The 19883-nt window shown below is 36.8% G+C and overlaps 1 protein-coding gene across 4 annotated transcripts in view; it reads left to right on the top strand.

Moving 5' to 3' along the window:
* The window catches only part of ASPM (assembly factor for spindle microtubules), a 65473-nt gene that overhangs the window by 33442 nt on the left and 12148 nt on the right, over nt 1-19883 (top strand). For 3 of the 4 annotated variants that reach the window (XM_044267534.1, XM_044267533.1, XM_044267532.1), the window contains exons 17-19: nt 148-342; nt 10458-15203; nt 19043-19209. In XM_044267534.1, the coding sequence (XP_044123469.1) occupies nt 148-342; nt 10458-15203; nt 19043-19209 (5108 nt within the window). The remainder of the gene's footprint in view (nt 1-147; nt 343-10457; nt 15204-19042; nt 19210-19883) is intronic. The other variant, XM_044267535.1, reaches the window with a different exon arrangement.

The following is a 19883-nucleotide window of genomic DNA, read 5'->3' as shown; positions in this document are numbered from 1 at the left end:
ATTCCGGGACCCTGAGATCATGACCTGAGGTGAAGGCAGAGGCTTTAACCCACTGAGCCACCCAGGCACCCCAGTAATTAAGCTTTTGATTCATCTTTGCTTTTATGATTCAGCTTTGCCTTTTTTTTTTTTTTTTTTTTTTTTTAGGAGCAAGACAAAGCTGCAAGAATTATTCAATCAGCTGTAATCAATTTCCTAAGTAAACAACGATTAAAGAAGGAGATTAATGCAGCATCGACCATTCAGAAATACTGGCGAAGACTCTTAGCACAGAGAAAATTATTAATGTTAAAAAAGGAAAAACTAGAAAAAGTTCAAAATGAATCAGCATCAGTTATTCAGGTATAGTATCCTGGTTTTTGGAATTTAAAAAGTTTTAATGACTTTTTTTTAAAGATTTCATTTATTTATTTGACACAGAGAGAGAGATTACAAGTAGGCAGAGAGACAGGCAGAGAGTGAGAGGGGGAAGCAGGCTCCCCACTGAGCAGAGAGCCTGATGTGGGGCTCGATTCCAGGACCCTGAGACCATGATCTGAGCTGAAGGCAGAGGCTTAACCACTTAACCTCCAGAGGCTTAACCATTGAGCCACTTAGGTGCCCCTTTTAATGACATTTTTAAGGAAGAAAGTAAAATATGATAAATTTTTCAATTATATTTTAGGCTTTCAAATTTTTCTGGTACTTGAACAAATATTTAATATATTCCTACTACCTCTAAAACTCTTTGCTATATTCAGCATAAGTCTTAAACAAATTGAAATACTTCCTTTTCTCTGAAGTCTAATTCTTTACCTCTTCTGTCTTCTTTGTTTTATAGCAGAGATTTACAGTCTTATGCTCCATGGGACATGCTGACTTACTGTATCATTTTACTTTGTATATCCACACACTCAACCAAGCTCTTCATTTAATCTCCACTGTGGGTTCTGGAACTTATTTTGGGATAAATGTGTGCATGTTTTCCTCTGTATCCCATTTAGTTGGCATATAACAAAATATCACCTATAATCTATAGAATACCTATGTTAGTTTTCTACTTAGTAAAAAAAAATTGAGCATATCTACAGAGCAGACAAATTCTTTATACGTTTTTGATGTTAGGTTCTGTTTTAATAACAGCAGAGGTGTACTATTTAAATTTGCGCTATGTAAGTGTCATTGAAGCTTCACCCCATAATTTTATCTGTTTTAAAAATTTAGAAATTTTTGTGTCTGGCTACTACTATTGATAAGTGAAAGATTCTGATTTAATAAATTCTTTTTTTTTTAACTTTTTTTAATGTGAAATATTACACATGGAAAATGGCATAGAACACAAATGTAAAGCCCAATAGTTTTTCACAAAGTTAATACCAAATTAACCTCTACTAGGTCAAGAAATAGAATATTATCAGCTTCTCAGAAGCCATTTCACAATCCATTAAGCCCCTTACCCGTTCCCATAACCATTATTCTAATATATGCCATTTTTCTAGACATCTTCTCTAAACACTATAATTTTATCTTGCCTGTTATTTGAATTTTATGTAGGTGGGTTCAAACCATGTAAATTCTTTTATTCTACATTATTAAATTTGTGAGATTTATCAGCGTTGAGTGTCACTGTGATTTAACTTCCAGTCTATAATAATTCTATAATTTACTTATCTTTTCTATTGTTGATGGACATTTGGCTTCCAGTTGTGAGTCATTATGAGTAATGAATGCTTCCATGAATGTGCCTTCTTGTGTGAAATGTATTCACTCTGTTTGATGTATACATGAGTACAATTGTTTGGTTTTTGTGTGTATAGATTTCAGTTTTCATAGATAGTGCCAAAAAGCTTATACAGCAACTGTAGCACACACCAGCTGTTTAAAAACGATCATGTAACTCCATGTTCAGGTAAATAAATACCTGGAAATTGTCTTTTTAATTTTAGCCATTCTAGTGGTTGTGTAGTAGCATCATGGGGTAGTTTTAATTTGCATTTTCTTGATAACTAATGATATTGGACACCTTTTTAAACTGGAAATCTTCTCTTGTGAAGTGCTATTTCAAGTCTCTTTTCAGTTTTTCATTTTGATTGTTTGCCTTCTTATGGATTTGTAAGACATGTTGGATATTCTGGTTATTAGAATTTTGTTGGATTTGGGTGTTAAAATACCTTCTCCTTGACTGTGATTTACTGTTTTATGAAATGAAAATTCTTAATTTTCTATGATGGTTAGTGTTTTTTTTTGTACCATAACCAAGGCCTTTTGAAGATACTCTTCTACATTATATTCTAAAAGCTTTAGTGTATTATCTTTCACATTTAGATCTCTCCAGAACTTTTTTTTTTAATGGCTATCCAGTTGTTTTAGTCGTTTACTGAAACAACCATCCTTGCCTTATTACTGTGCCACTTTTAGCATACATCAAAAATCTGTGCTTCTGTTTCTATCTGTGTTTTTTTCTGTTCTATTGTGTTTGTTTTTTTTTTCCTTTCTTTGGGCCTTGTATTCTGACTTTATGTGAAATCTGGATATCTAGTAGATAAGTCCTCCTTTGTTCTTTTTTAAAGAAGTTTTTAGTTATTTTTTTTTTAAGATTTTATTTATTTACTTATTTGACAGAGACAGACAGCGAGAGAGGGAATACAAGCAAAAGGAGTGGGAGAGGGAGAAGCAGGCTTCCCAGTGAGCAGGGAGCCGATGTAAGGCTCGATCCCAGGACCCTGAAATCATGACCTGAGCCGAAGGCAGATGCTTAATGACTGAGTCACCTGGATGCCCCAAGTTTTTAGTTATTTTAATTCTCTGCATTTTCATACATATTTAGAATCTGAAGTTGAAAAGTGTTGGAATTTGAGATTTAATAAATACTGAACATGGTATCTATTCCCTATTTATTTTGGTCTTGTTTAAATGTCTCCTAACTTGGTTTTATGATTTGATGCAAGAGGTCTATCTATATGATACATTTTTAAAAATTTAGTTTAAAAAACATTAAAAATTTAATTTTTAAATTAGCACTCAATAAAATAGACCTTTTTTGATGTGCAGTTCCATAAAGTTAAACACATGTACATATTTGTGTAATCACTATCTCAGTCAGGTTACAGAACAGTTCATCACCCAGAAAAACTTTTGGGTGCTGTATGTTGTCATTCCTCCAGCTACACTCAGCTCCAGGTGGCCTTAACTCTGTTATCTGTTACCATAGTTTGGCCTTTTTGAGAATGTCACCTAAATGGAGCCATATAGTATGTAACCTTTTGAGATTCACGTTTTTTCACTGAGCGTAATGCCTTTGAGACTCCTTTAAGTTGTTGCATATATGAATAGTTTGTTTTCATTGCTGAGTAGTATTCTGTTGTATGGAGGTACCACAATTTGATTTTTTTTTTTAAAGGTTTTATTATTTATTTCACAGAGAGAGAGAGATCACAAGTAGGCAGAGAGGCAGGCAGAGAGAGAGGTAGAAGCAGGATTCCTGCGGACAGAGAGCCCGATGCGGGGCTTGATCCCAGGACCCTGAAACCATGACCTGAACTGAAGGTAGAGGTTTAATCCACTGAGCCACCCAGGTGCCCCCCACAATTTGATTTTACATTAACCTATTGAAAGATATTTGTGTTGTTCCCAGTTTTAGGTAATTTCATTTCTTTTTTTTTTTTTTAAGGTTTTATTTATTTGACACAGAAAGAGAGATCACAAGTAGGCAGAGAGGCAGGCAGAGATAGAAGAGAAAGCAGGCTCCCTGCTGAGCAGAGAGCCCGATATGGGGCTTGATCCCAGGATCCTGAGATCATGACCTGAGCCGAAGGCAGAGGCTTAACCCACTGAGCCACCCAGTGCCCCGGTAATTTCATTTCTTTAAGGTAAAGATTTTTGAGTGGGATTGCTGGGCATTTGGTAAGTGTATGTTTAACTTTATAAGATACTGGCAAACTGGTTTCTAGAGTGGCTCTACCACTTTTCATTCCAACCCTAGTGCATGAGAGTTCTCATTGCTCCACATCTTCCAACACTATGATGTCAGTGTTTTTTAGCCATTGTTTTAGATGTGTAGTGGTATCTAATCTTGGTTTTATTCTTCATTTCCCTAATCACAAATGACGTATATGTTTTCAAAGCTTGATTGTCTTCAGGATATCTTCAAGATATCTGTGAAGTGTCTGTTGAAATCTTTTGCTTATTATTGTAATTGAGTTGTTTATCTTATTGAGGTTTGAGAATTTTGAGAGTTTTAAGAGTTCTTTCCATATTCTGGAGACAAATTCTTTGTGAGTGTTTTGCAACTATTTTCTCCTAATCTTTTACAGGAAGTTTGCTGATCCCTAGTCTTGGTGAATGTTCTGCATACTTAAAAAGAATGTGTATTCTGGGGGCGCCTGCATGGCTCAGTGGGTTAAAGCCTCTGCTTTCAGCTCAGGTTATGATCCCAGAGTCCTGGGATCGAGCCCCGCATCGGGCTCTCTGCTCAGCAGGGAGCCTGCCTCCCCCTCTCTCTCTGCCTGCCTCTCTGCCTACTTGTGATCTCTGTCTGTCAAATAAATAAATAAAATCTTAAAAAAAAAAAGAAAGAAAGAATGTGTTTTCTGTTGGGTAAAGTGTTCTGTAAATGTTAAATCTGTTTGTTTGGTGTTATTTAGTTCTTTTATATCCCGACTGATTTTCTGTTTGCTCTCTCAGTAGAAGAATAGTGTGTAAATCTCTCAACTGTAATGGAATATGTGTTTCTTCTTTCAGTTCTTTTCATTTTGTCATCATGTATATTGACACTCTGCAGTTAGGCACATGCACATTTGAGATGGTTCTATTTTCTTGGTGAGGTGGGTCTTTTATCATTATGTAATGTTCTTTTTTTATCTCTCATAGTTTTCTTTGCTCTGAAGTCTACCTTGCTGGCTGTAATTTAATTACTCCACCTTGGCTGTGGACTTCACGACCATCTGCAGGATATTTTTTTTCTTTCCTTTTACTTGTTAATTACTTACATGATTATGTATGACATGAAGTCTAGACAGCATTTCATTGTGGTTTTTTTTTCATGTATCTCTGTCTTTTGATTGGTGGTTTAGACCATATTTTAAGCATTTATTGATATTTGTGAATTTAGGTCTATCCTTTTATTGTTTATGAATGTTTCCATTCTTTCATTCTTCCCTTTCCCCTTTCCTGGCTTTTCAATTCTTTGAACGCTTGATAGTGTTACACTTTAGTCTGTTTTCTTTCTGACTGTTTCCCTTTGGACAGATTTTTATTGTTTGTTTTGTCTTTTGGTGATTGCTCTAGGGGTTACAGTATATGTAACTTTTAATATACTTAGAATTAATATTTTATTACTTTAAGTTGAATATAGAAAGCCTACCACTATCTAAGTCCCTTTGTGCCCTGTCTCCCACTTTTATGTTTAGTTATCTTGCTTACTACATCTATATGCAATTAAAATCGCATCAGGGAATGTTAATTTTTGCTTAATCATAATAAATATTTTAAACAATACATGAGAATAATATTCTGTGCTGTTAATGCAGATGTTTATCATTTCTGTTGCTTTGCTTTATTTTTTTGTAGTACATTTTTTACAACTTATAAACCCATAGTGATACATTATTATTAACTAAAGTCCATAGTTCAATTAGGGTTCACTTTTTGTGTGGTGTCATTATATGTGTTTGATCAAAATCCTGCCCTGAAAATCCTGTGTACTCCCTTACCCCCCCTCAAAATTCCTGGCAAACCCTGATGTGTTTTTTTTTTACTGTCTCCGTAGTTGTTTTTTGTTTTTTGTTTTTTTGTTTTTTCCCCAGAATGTCCTGTAGTTTGAATCCATCAGTATGTAGTCTTTTCAGATTGGTTTCTCTCCCTTAGCAATATACATTTAAGTTGCTTTAATGTGTTTTTTGGGCTTGATAACTTAACTTGTTTTTATCATTGAATAACATTCCAATGTAGGATTTACTTCAGGATTTTTTTTTTTATCCATTTATCTGTTGAAGGGTATCTTGGTTGCTTCTGATTTTTGGCAATTACGAATAAAGGTATTATAAACATCTGTGTACAGATGTTTTTTTTCTGTGGACCTGTTTTCAGCCTCTTTGGGTAGGTACCATGGAGTGGAATTGCCTGATCATATGATAAAACTAGGTTTGTCAGAAACTGTCAAACTGTCTTTCACAGTAGCTGTATCATTTTGCATTCCCACCAGCAATGAATGAGACTTTCTGTTGCTCTCCTTCCTGGCCAGCATTTGGTGTGAGGTGTTTTAGATTTTAGCCATTCTAATAGATGTATATTGGCATCACATTGTTCCAGTTTGCAATTCCCTAACGCTGTATGATGTTGAGATCTTTTCATATGCTTATTTACCATCTGTATATCTTCTTTTATGATGTGTTCAGATCTTTTGCCAATTTTTTAATTCTTACTGTCCATTTTTTATTTTCTTGTGGAGTTTTAAATGTTCTTTGTTTAAAGGATTTGGATACAAATCCTTTATCAGATATATATTTTGCAAATATTTTCTCCTAGTCTGTGGCTTATCTTTTTGTTCTGTTAACAGTTTTTCACAGAGCAGAATTTTTTAATTTTAATGAAATCGGAGATCAGGTTTTTTTCTTTCATGGATTATACTTTTGACATCATATTTAAAAAGCCATTGCCAAACCCAAAGTCCCTCAGATATTCTGTTGTTATCTTCTAGATGTTGTTCTATGATTTTACATTTTACATTTAGATCTATGATTTATTTTGGTTAATTTTTGTGAAAGGTAAAGAGTCAGTGTTGAGATTCATTTTTTTCTTATGTTTGTCTGCTTATTCCAGCGTCATTTTTTGAAACCAAACAAAATTATCCTTTGTGTACTCACTTGGGTTGTTCCTTTGCTAAAGATCAATTGACTGTGTTGCATAGGTATACTTCTGGACTCCCTGTTCTGTTCTAGTGACCTCTTTGTCTATTAATTTGCCAATATCACACTGTCTCAAATAGTATAGTTTTTTTTTTAAGATTTTATTTATTTATTTGACAGAGAAAGAGATCACAAGTAGGCAGAGAGGTAAGCAGAGAAAGGGGGAAGCAGGCTCCCTGCTGCGCAGAGAGCCCGTTGTGGGGCTGGACCCCAGGACCCTGAGACCATGACCTGAGCTGAAGGCAGAAACAACCCACTGAGCCACTCAGGCACCCCTCAAGTACTATAGTTTTATATTAAGTTTTGAAGTTGGATAATGTTGGTCCTCCAGCTTTCTTTTCCTTTAATATTATGTTTTCCAGTCTGAGTCTTTTGCCTCTCCATTTAACTTTAGAATCAGTTTGCTGGTATCCACAGACTAACTAGGCAAGATTTTTATTGAGATTGCTCTGAATTTATAGACTAAGTTGGGAATAACTGTCAGCATTGAGTCTTCTACCAATGAACGTGATCTCTCTCTCTCCATTTAATTAGATATTCTTTGATTTCTTTCATTAGTTTTATAGTTTTCCTCAGACAAATCCTGTTGGATGTATTTTGAACTGGGTTTTTTTTGTTTGTTGCTACTAATACTAATACTAATACTAATACGCTACAAATTTGTTCTAATTGTTAGTTACAGGAGTTTTTTGGTCATTTCTTTGGATTGTCTACATAAATGATCAGGTCACCTGTGGACAAAGAAAGACTTATTATTTGTGTCTTTTGTATACATATATATATTTGTATGTATACAAATATATATATTGTGTCTTTTATATCCTTTTCTTACTACATTAGCCAGGACTTTTAGTAGATGTTGAATAGGAGTGGTGAGGGTACCTCCTCCTGTTTTTCCAGATCTTAAGGGAAAAGCATCTAGTTTCTCACCATTAAGTTTGATGTTAGCTGTAGGTTTGAATTGATGTTCTTTATCATATTGAAAAAGTTCCTATTTTTAGTTTTTTGAGATATTTCTTCCTTAAATCATTTTTCTTTTTCAACCTAGATTCTTTGTATTGATCTTAAAGTATGTTGATTGTTTTATCATCTTTTTTCTGCTATTGAGCCATTCCAGTGAATTTTTTTAATTTTGGTTATTGTGTTTTTCAGTTCTAATGTTTTCATTTGGTTCTTATATGTATCTTTGATGTTTTAACTGAGACTTTCTATTCTTCCATCAGTTTCAACTTTTGGAACATTTTTACATCTGCTGTTTTTAAGTCTTTGTCAGGTAATTCCAATGTCTAGGTCATCTCCATTGGCATCTATTGATTATCTTTTCCCATGGAAGTTGACATTTTCATTCTGTTTTTATGCCAAGTAATTTTTAATTACATCTTGAATATTTTGAAGTTATGTGAATGTTGATATTTTAGTTTTATGAGATGATCTGCCATGCTGGGTTCAGGCCACAACTTCTTATCAGCCTTCTATGGGTACGGCTTCAACATTGGTTCCTTTTTTAAAGCGTTTACAGTGATACTTGTATCAGTCCCATGTGTATGTCATCGAATGGCCAGTTTGGGATCTAGATGGTGATGATCATTACTCAAAGGCTAGTCTGCTTATTCACTATTAAGTGAACCCAGGAATTCATAACATTAAGGGATTGCATTTCTGAGCTATCCCTTCTCTTCAGTCTCCCTGGGACTTTCCAGGTGTTTTTAGGGCTACCCTGTTTAGTTCTCTGGCCAGAAACCTCTGTAAACCTCTGGTTACACTGGTATGCTGTGTTCTTTCTATGACTACCCTAGCTAAGATCAAGCAGAGACTCTGTGTCTTTAGTAAGAGGACAAAGGTTGTGGAGATAGGGAGAGAAAAAGAATTGGAGCTTTGAAAGCAATGTACTACAAATACCTACGGTGGAGAAGAAAGAGCACCTTCTTTTATATGAAAATCTAGGCCTTAATATCAACTCTTGGTACTTGCTATATGACTTTGGGAAAAGTTTTCCATTGTAAGTTTTCTTTGTTTTTGTGAGAATTAAATAAGTAAATTATACATAATGCTCTGTAGTTAAAGCTACTTAGTTGTTTTATTTTGTTTTGTTTTTAGATTTTTATTTATTTGACAGAGAGACACACAGAGTGAGAGGGAACACAGGCAGGGAGAGTGGGAGAGGGAGAAGCAGGCTTCCCTCTGAGCAGGGAGTCCAACTTGGGGCTCGATCCCAGGACCCTGGGATCATGACCTGAGTCAAAGGCAGACGCTTAATGACTGAACCACCCAGCTACCCCAGAGTGCTGCTCAATATCTACTGCGATGAGAGGGGAAGAACTTACCTTCCATGAGCTATATCAACACTGATTACCATTTCAGTAACAGAGACTGGTAACAGTGTTCAGAAGAAATGATTATCAAAGTATAATAAGTTATCCACACACCCTCTTTAATTTTTGAGTTTGAAGGTTTCACAAATGAACATCTAGAGGAAAGAAAAGAAAAAGAATGACAACTGCAACTCTGAATAATAACTGCTTTACTTTTCCCTACTTTTTTGAGGCGGCTTAATAAAACCCTTCACATTTGCATCAAACTTAGAGTTTTCAATGCCATTTTGCATTAATATGCCTAAATATAGTTGGATAAGTGTTTTAATTACTTATGCATCTCTTCATAGTAATGTGATGTTTCATTATTTCTTATCAGGCTCAAGAGTAGGAACAAAATCACAATTGACACATAGAAAGAATAAGGCAATATCTGTTGGAAGAACATAGAGTGGTCCTAACTCTCCTCTCCCATGGATAGGTGTGCTTGGAACAGGCACAGATGCATAACAATGTTAGTACTTCTAGGAGACAGAAGTACTTAGCCCCTATACTGTTTAGCTTATATGTAAGATAAAGTAGGCTACAATAGGTAATTCTCCCCTCAGTGTTGTCCCAATGAAGGAGTTAGGGAATGTGGGTGGTATGGGAAGAAAGCAACATTGGCTATTCAAGAAACAAATGTTTTTCACTTCTTGTATCTTTTCAGAATTCTACTTTTTGACTGTCCATAATTCTTAAACTTACGAAGAAGTAGTAATTTAATTCTTAATGAAAAAAAATGACTAAGAATGATCTAACTCACTTGTTTCTAACTCTAGGATCCCTCACATAAACAGTTTCCAATCATTACAAGATAGTTTAGCAGCCTTGAGATTAAAGGGAGAAAACAAAATCCAAAAGTATATTCATAGGAAATTACCTAGAATCAATAGATAGCAGAATATTACTATAGTTTATTTAGACTATTTTTTTGTATATTATTCTTTTAGAATATGAACTTGCTTTATATTTCTTTTGTCTTTGGAATACAAATGCAATATAAATACCATTAGGATTGAGACAAGGGTTTCTGAATTGGCTACAGCTCTATCAATATAGAAATTAAACTACAAACAAAAAAGACAAGTATTTTCCAAAAATAATATTGTTTTTTAATTTGTTTATTTTTAAGCCAAATGTTAGAAAAATTAATACTTACAGAGGTTCTAAATATAGAAAGTTATATGTTTTAATTTGTTTCCCTTCTTACCTTTTTCAGAGATACTGGAGAAGATATTCCACTAGAAAACAATTTCTGAAATTGAAATATTATTCGGTTATCCTACAATCTAGGATAAGAATGATAATTGCTGTTACATCTTACAAACAATATCTTTGGGCTGCAGTTACAATTCAGAGACAGTGGCGTGCTTATTTAAGAAGAAAACATGATCAACAGAGATATAAGATGCTAAAGTCATCGTGTCTCATAATCCAGTGTATGTTCAGAAGATGGAAGCAACGTAAAATGCAATTACAGATAAAAGCTGCAGTAACACTGCAAAGAGCTTTTAGAGAGTGGCATGTCAGGAAACGAGCTAAAGAAGAAAAATCTGCTGTTGTCATACAATCATGGTATAGAATGCACAAAGAATTACGGAAATACATTCACATTAGATCTTGTGTCGTTATCATTCAGACAAGATTCCGATGCCTTCAAGCCCAAAAGTTATATAAAAGAAAAAAAGAGGCTATACTAACCATTCAGAAGTACTACAAAGCATATTTGAAAGCCAAGACTGAGCGCATCAACTATTTGCAGAAACGGGCTGCGGCCATTCGACTGCAGGCTGCTTTTAGGAGGATGAGAGCTCGCAATCTACACAGACAAACCAGAGCCGCTTGTGTTATTCAGTCCTACTGGAGGATGAGACAAGACAGATTTCGATTTCTAAACCTTAAGAAAATTACTACCAAGTTGCAGGCACATGTAAGAAAAAATCAACAATTACAGAAATATAGGAAGATAAAAAAAGCTGCCATTGTAATTCAGACTCATTTTCGAGCTTATGTTTTAGCAAAGCAAGTTCGAGCATCTTACGAGAAAACGTGCTTTGCAGTCATCGTTCTCCAGTCGGCATATAGAGGGATGCAAGCCAGGAGAAAGTTTATTCACATCCTCACAGCCATTATAAAAATTCAGTCATGTTACAGAGCTTATATTTCCAGAAAAAAGTTCCTGAGACTAAAAAGTGCTGCAGTAAAGTTACAGTCAATTGTCAAGATGAAGCAAAGCCGTAAACAGTATTTATGTTTAAGAGCAGCGACGCTGTTTATCCAGCAGCAGTACCGCTCCACGAAAATGGCCGCACTACAGAGGCAAGAATACGTGCAGATGCGGGTGTCCTGTGTCAAACTGCAAGCTTCTGTTAGAGGTCACCTGGTTCGAAAGCAGATGCGGTTGCAAAGACAAGCTGCCGTCTCACTACAGTCTTATTTCAGAATGAGAAAGACGCGGCAGTACTATCTGGAAATTTATAAAGCAACTGTTGTCATTCAGAGTTACTATCGTGCATATAAAGCACAGGTCAATCAGAGGAAGAACTTCTTGCGAGTCAAAAGAGCAGTCACTTGTTTGCAGGCAGCTTATAGAGGTTATAAAGTACGCCAGCTAATCAAACAACAATCCATAGCTGCTCTTAAAATTCAGACTGCTTTTAGAGGCTATAGTAAAAGGAAGAAATATCAATATGTGCTTCAGTGTACTATCAAGATTCAGAGATGGTTCAGAACATACAGGACTGCCCGTGGTGTTAGAATGCAATTTTTGAAGACCAAGGCAGCTGTGATTTCTCTCCAATCTGCTTATCGTGGCTGGAAAGTGCGAAAGCAGATCAAAAGGAAACATCAAGCTGCAGTGCACATTCAGTCTGTTTTTAGAATGGTCAAAGCCCGGAAACAGTTTAGATTGTTCAAAGCAGCAGCATTAGTTATCCAGCGACATTGGAGAGCACGGACTGTAGGAAAGAAGCAACGCATGGAGTACATTGAACTCCATAAGGCAGCATTGGTTCTTCAGTCTACATGGAAGGGCAAAACAGTGAGAAGGCGGATTCAAAAGCAGTGCGAATGTGCTGTCATCATACAGTCATACTATAGAACGTATGTGCAACAAAAGAAGTGGGAAATCATGAAAAAGGCTGCTTGTCTGATTCAAATGTATTATAGGGCTTACAGTGTTGGGAGGAAACAGCGTCAGTTGTACTTGAAAACCAAAGCAGCTACAGTCATTTTACAGTCAGCTTACCGAAGTGCCAGAGTAAGAAAAAAAATAAAGGAGTGCCACAAAGCAGCAGTCATTATACAGTCCACATACAGAGCTTACAAAGCCAGAAAAAACTATTCAACCTGCAGAGCTTCGGCTGTTAAAATTCAGAGATGGTATCGAGATATTAAAATTGCAAGCCATCAACGTAAGGAATATCTTAATTTGAGGAAGACAGCAGTTAAAATTCAAGCAGTTTATAGAGGTATTCGAGCAAGAAGACAAATCCAGCACATGCACATGGCAGCCACTGTTATTCAAGCCATGTTTAAGATGCATCAGGCAACAGTGAGATACCATAAAATGAGAACAGCAGCTATCATAATTCAGGTAAGATACAGAGCATATTGTCAAGGTAAAATTCAGCGTGCAAAGTACTTGACAGTTCTGAAAGCTATTACTGTTCTTCAGGCAAGTTTTAGAGGAATGAGAGTTAGACAGACTCTCAGAAAGATGCAAAGTGCAGCCACACTCATTCAGTCATATTATAGAAGACACAGAGAACAAACCTATTTTAGTAAGTTAAAGAAGGTAACAAAAACAGTACAGCAAAGGTACCTCGCAGTGAAGGAAGGACACATACAATTTCAAAGGTATAACAAATTAAGGCATTCGGTGATATGCATTCAGGCTGGTTTTAGGGGGATGAAAGCTAGACAACATTTAAAAATTATGCATTTAGCTGCAACTCTCATTCAGAGGAGATTTAGAACTCTCAGGATGAGAAGAAGATTCCTGTCTCTCAGGAAAACTGTTCTTTGGGTTCAGAGAAAACACCGTGCAACTGTTTGTGCAAAGCATTGCTTCCAACAATTCCTGCAGTTAAAAAAGGCAGTCATTAAAATCCAGTCATTCTACAGAGGACAGGTGGTCAGGAAAAGGGTGCAAGAGATGCACAGGGCCGCTACGGTCATCCAGGCAGCTTTCAGAATGCACAGAGCAAATGTGAGGTATCAGGCCTTGAAACATGCCTCAGTTGTAATCCAGCAGCAATACCGAGCGAACAGGGCTGCACAGCTCCAGAGACAATGGTATCTCCAACAAAGACATTCTGCTCTGATCCTTCAGGCTGCGTTTAGGGGGATGAAAGCTAGAGGATGTCTGAAAAACATGCATTCCTCTGCAACCCTTATTCAAAGCAGGTTTAGATCTTCAGTGATGAGGAGAAGATTCATTTCCCTCAGAAAAGCTGCTGTTTTTGTTCAGAGGAAATATCGGGCCACTGTTTGTGCCAAGCATCACTTACACCGATTCTTGAAATTAAAAAAGGCGGTCGTTACAATCCAGTCGTCTTACCGAAGGCTAGCGGCAAAGAAGAAGATACAGGAGATGCACCGGGCTGCAGTTCTCATCCAGGCCACTTACAGAATGCACAGAACTTACACTGCATTTCAGACTTGGAAACATGCCACAATTCTAATTCAGCAACATTACCGAACATACAGGGCTGCGAAACTGCAAAGAGAAAATTATGTCCGACGAAGACATGCTGCTTTGGTCATTCAGGCCACATATAAAGGAATGAAAGCAAGACAGCTTTTAAGGGAAAAACACAGAGCTGCTATCATAATACAAAGCTCATATAGAATGTATAGGCAGTATCTTTTTTACCAAAAGATTCAGTGGGCTGCAAAAGTAATACAAGAAAGATATCGAGCAAATAAAAAGAAAGTCCTTCAACACGATGCCCTCAGGAAAGCAGCAACCTGTACTCGGGCAGATTTCCAGGACACGATCATAAGGAAAGAGATTCAGAAACAGCACGAGGCTGCCACTATTATTCAGAAGCATTTTAAAGCCTCCAAAATAAGGAAGCGTTTTCTCCACTTGAGAGCAAGAGTAGTTTTTGTTCAAAGACGATACAGAGCACTAACCGCAGCGCGCACCCAAGCAGGCATTTGTGTCCAGTCTTCACACAGAGGTTTTACAGTGCGAACGGATATCCCGCAGATGCACCTGGCTGCCACACTAATCCAGTCGGTCTACCGAATGCACAGGGCCAGACTTGATTATCAAGCAAAGAAAACTGCCATTGTTGTTATACAGAATTACTATAGATCATATGTCAGAGTAAAAATGGAAAGAAAACGATTTTTAGCAGTTCAGAAATCTCTACTAATTATCCTGGCTATTTTCAGAGGCGTGAAAGTTAGACGGAGAAACCTGTCGCAGGTGAACACGGCCGCGGTGGCCCAGCAGTCCGCATCCCGCCTGCACGGAACGGAAACTCAGTGTGGGGCTGGGAGCAGCTCGGCCTGTGGGATTCCGAAGTGGCGCAGAGCTTCCCTAGTGGGGTGTTCACAGGAGGCAGAGTACCCTCGAAGAGAGGCTGCAGGAACAACTCAGAAAGCTTTTTGTGAAATGGTCACAAGGGAATTGGAAACGCAGATGCGTGCGGCCCTCCGGATTCAGTCCTTCCTCCAGATGGCGGTGCAGCAGAGAAGATTCGTTCAGCAGAAAACAGCCGCTCTGACCCTCCAGCGGTATTTCAGGACGTGGCAAACACGAAGGCAGTTCTTATCTTACAGGAAGGCAGCAGTGGTTTTACAGAATCACTACAGAGCCCTTTTGTCTGCACAGCGTCAAAGACAAGTGTATTTACAAATTAGAAGCAGTGTCATCATTATTCAAGCTAGAACGAGAGGATTTATACAGAAACGCAAGTTTCAGAAAATTAAAGATAGCACCATAAAAATCCAGGTAGTTATATATTTAAATATAAAGTTGCATTCTTTCTTTAGCAGTATTTGTTAGAATTTGTAAAATTAACTTAAGCAGATTATAAAGAATAATAATACTTCATTTATGTGACCTTTTCATTTATCTTCTAAAACGGAACTTTTGAGATCTGATAAAGGGCACTAATGATAATTCAGCCAATACAACACAGAACTGGGATTCTTCTGGTCACTCTCTGCATGATGCATTTCAATAGGTGTTAATTTTGAGAATATAGTTTGATAAGTGGGAGTTCTCTGCTGAATAAAAAAAATTTTTTTTAAAGATTTTATTTATTTATTTGACAGAGAGAGATCACAAGTAGGCAGAGAGGCAGGCAGAGAGAGAGGAGGGAACAGGCTCCCCGCTGAGCAGAGAGCCCGATGCGGGCCTCGATCCCAGGACCCCGAGATCATGACCCGAGCCGAAAGCAGTGGCTTAACCCACTGAGCCACCCAGGCGCCCCTGAATAAAAAAAATTTTTAAGTGAGAAATTTAAGCTAAGGTAAAATAAGATTTGGCAAAATTTAGACCAAATTATATAACTTTATTCCTCTACCAATCTGTTAATAAGACCACTTAAGCTAGATAGACATGTACTTTATTCAGATCATTTAGCACTTTTGGTTTCCAAAACAATTTTATGTAATTTTTTCATTATATTATTATTGTTACACATAAATATGTATTCTATATAACATATAAAATTACATCTGCCCTTCTCACACACATACATATATCCATGGGAGAGGAGTGTAGAGTATTATTTTTCTTGAAATATGATGGAACTGCAAAAGGTTAAATAACTTGCTTATGTCGCATAGGGAGAGAGACAGATTCAGGAATTGAATCAGGTACTTCAGCAACGTATTTTCTACCTGTTCATACCCTGGGCTTTGCACCTTAGTGTGGTATGTTGGTATCTTGTTTGTTTGCCATTAAACTTAGATACATTGTTTTCATTCAGCAAATAGATGTCCAGTGGTGACAATGTGCTTAAAAAGCTATTGTGTTTGATTGGCATAGACAGATACAATTAGTTGCTGTCCTTAAAGCACTTAATTGAGCAAGGAAGCTTAATTTTTTTTTTTTAAAGATTTTATTTATTTATTTGACAGAGAGAGATTACAAGTGGGCAGAGAGGCAGGCAGAGACAGAGAGGAGGAAGCAGGCTCCCCGCCGAGCAGAGAGCCCGATGCGGGACTCGATCCCAGGACCCTGAGATCATGACCTGAGCCGAAGGCAGTGGCTTAACCCACTGAGCCACCCAGGCGCCCCGGAAGCTTAATTTTAAAACAAAATGGGAGGTGTATGTTGCTGGGAACATAAAGAAGGGAAACCTAAATTAGTTCCCTTACTCAGAAAAAGCTTCCCAGAACAAGTGGCATTTAAGTTGAGATGTTAAGCCAAAGGATAAGTTAAAAATAGCCCAATAAAATGTATCCAAGGTATGCAACTGTAGGAGATAACACAGAGTTCAAAAATGAGAAAGTGTGTGTGGTGCAGTAGAGAGAATGATAGGAGACCCTGGCAGTACAGGGAGTGGGGTTGTGCATAGCTTTGTAAGACACAGACCCAAGTTTCGTCTTTTCTACTGGATTAAAAGAAGTTCTAGAAGAATTTAAAAAGGAGAAAAGCAGAATCATTTTTAAAATATTTACTCTGGCAGGAATATGGAAGAGGAATTTGAAAGGGAGAAGGGGAACCAGCACAGAGACTATTGGCATTAAGTCAGGTAAAAGATAGTTCAGTAAGGTGTAGTGACTAATGGGATTGTGAAGATTAGTTTGAGTGGAAGGGGTACTGTTTGCATTATATAGAGCGTAAGCAAGCATCCAAGCCATGTGCGTGACTTAAGTAACTCAGATGTTACCGTTTACTGACACGGGGAACGAGAAGAGGAGCAGATTGGAAGATTAGTGATGAGTTTAGTTTGGGGTACTTGATGAAGTTGAAGTACCTAACAGATGTCTCAGTTGAGATGTCTAGCAAGGCAGTTGGCTTGAAGTTTGAAGTTTGAAGAGTAGCATGGCTTTCAGAATTAGACTTCTACATTATTGGTATCCATGTAATAATTGAAGTCGTGGGAGTGATGGAATCATCCAGAAATAATGTAGAAAATGGGTAAAAGAAGAAATTCTGCCTGGGACTTCAACCTTGAAGAACATCAGCATTTGAGAATACTGAAAGGAGGGGCACCTGTGTGGCTCAGTGGGTTAAAGCCTCTGCCTTCTGCTTGGGTCATGATCCCAGGGTCCTGGAATCAAGTCCCACATCAGACTTTCTGCTCAGCGAGGAGCCTGCTTCCTCCTCTCTCTGCCTACCTCTCTGCCTACTTGTGATCCCTGTCAAACAAATTTTTTTAAATTAATTAATTAATTAATTAAAAAAATTTAAAAAGAGAATACTGAAAGGAAAAGCCAAAACATGGTAGTAAGAGAGTACAAGGAAAACTGAAAGATTCATGGTATTAAGAAGCCAAGGATTGAGGGAGGAAAAAAAGAATGCTCAAATTCCAAGCATGAATGCTGCCAAAAAGTTAATGGTTGAAATATGTTAATTGGAAAAAAAAAAAAGGAAATATGTTAATTGGATGTATTACTTAGGGTTATATTCAACTGAAATGACAGAAAAGCCAAAATAACAATTTTGGGAAATTTTGGCTATTTTTCTCATGTATAATTAAATTTAAAAATTGTATTTTGCCCATCTTGTTTTAAACATGTAATCAGTGATCTTAAACTTTAGTGCACATTGGAATCACTTGGAATTTTTAGAAATACTGACGTCTGGCTCCCAGTGTGAATACCAGTATGTTGGTATTCAAGTTTGTTTACATAAAGACCTCATATAATATACTTGGAGTAAATTAAGGACATCACAAGAGTAATTTTAACATTCATATACTTCTTGCTTGCGAGCTAACTTTGAATCCTGATCCCCATGCAAGGCATGGCTACAGTATTTGTTTTAGGTGTTTTGGAGTCCAACAGACTTGGGTTCAGATCTTGACTCTGTTGTCTTCTGGTATAACAGGTCTCTTCTTCCTCAGCATCAATTTCTGTTTTGTAAAATAGAGATCTTAATCATCTCATGAGATATTTGTAAAGAATAAATAAGACACCTTTTCCACTTATTACTGTTGTATCAACAAATTACTCAGTTTCTCCTGATTTACTCATTTCTAAATTAGATAATGATATTATCCATGCTTATTATAAGGACCTACAGTGCTTAGTACAGTGCTAAAGGCTTAGTAAGTCGTATTGTCACTTAAACATTTAGTCAGCCTCAAGGTCACAGAAATTGGAGATGCTGATGGTCCTCTGATCGAGAGTTGCTCTCAGAAGTTTGCTGCAGCCTGGACGCTAAACCCAGGATATAAGCGAGGTGGGAGGCGTTAGGATTCCTTTCCTTCCCAGGAAGTAGAGTAGTCAGTGTTCCTTCTCCTTCTGTTCTTCCAAATGGATTGAGATAGTGAGGACAATGCACATATCTGGCTTTTCAGACACTGTACATATATTACAATTTAGAAAGATTTGTTAGAGTTATATGAGTCTTAGCTCCCAACTGGCCATGGGTTATGTGTGATAAAAGTATATAGGAGGTGTCCATCATGGTTAGCCCCACGGGTTTCAGAGGGCTCATAGCTGTCAGGAGTGAATGAGCCTAAACGAAAAGAGAGTGATTATATGACTATATTTCTGCAGTTCATTTTTGGCTAACCATTCTTATACTAGCTGTTTGTAATCCTGATTTTTTTTTCGATTTATAAGAAAATAGATCTCATCGCATATTTGTTATATTTATGTGTTTCATAGGCTGTGTGGAGGAGCTATAAAGCGAGGAATTATTTACATAGAGTGAAAGCTGCCTGCAAGATTCAAGCCTGGTATAGGTATTGGAAAGCACGTAAAGAGTATCTAGCTGTACTAAAAGCTGTGAAAATCATTCAAGGTTGCTTCTATACCAAACGGGAGAGAACACGGTAATATATGATATTTGTGTCGGGGGAGTATGTGTGTGTGGTAGCCAAGTCTGAATATAAAATAATATTGCTTACTGATTTTTCTTTTAAATATTTGCTATGCTTAACTTGTATGGTTTGTTTTGTTGGTGGTATCTCCATTAAGGAAACAAAGTATACCTCTAAGACTGTCTTATTTTTTGAGATAGAGCCTTCCTATAATTCAGTAAAAAGGACTTAAAGGTGACTTGTTTTCATGGAGATGAAAGTAAGGGGAAGTGAATGAAATAATCTAGTAAAATCTTGGTTTCCTTATTAGTGTATTCATCCATTTTGTTTGTCAATTTAGCTACTAGCAAATTTGTTTTCTCATTCATTTTTCTTTTCTTTTTAACTTAGCTCCCACATTCTTTTACCTTGATGATGAAGAATACCTAATTATCAAATTATTTATGTTCATTGTATTTTCCTATTCCTTGTTCATTTCTTTGAAATACCTTTTCTAAAGCTCTTGTCAGGCTATTGGTGCTATTTTTTATATCACAGCATAAGAATTTTTCTTCAGTTACCAGAACTGATGAATTATTGTATCAGTGGTGGTTTTAGAGATTGTCTTAGGAGAACACTAGTGTTAGAAGAGTTTCTTGATAAATTCCATGGGTAGAAGCCCAGGGCTTACCACATAAAGATCTGTT

This window comes from Neovison vison, chromosome 10 (assembly GCF_020171115.1).
Source record: "Neovison vison isolate M4711 chromosome 10, ASM_NN_V1, whole genome shotgun sequence".
NCBI classification, from domain to species: Eukaryota; Metazoa; Chordata; class Mammalia; order Carnivora; family Mustelidae; genus Neogale; species Neogale vison.
Note: the sequence above shows the minus strand (reverse complement) of the source record. Positions and strands in the feature narration are given on the sequence as shown.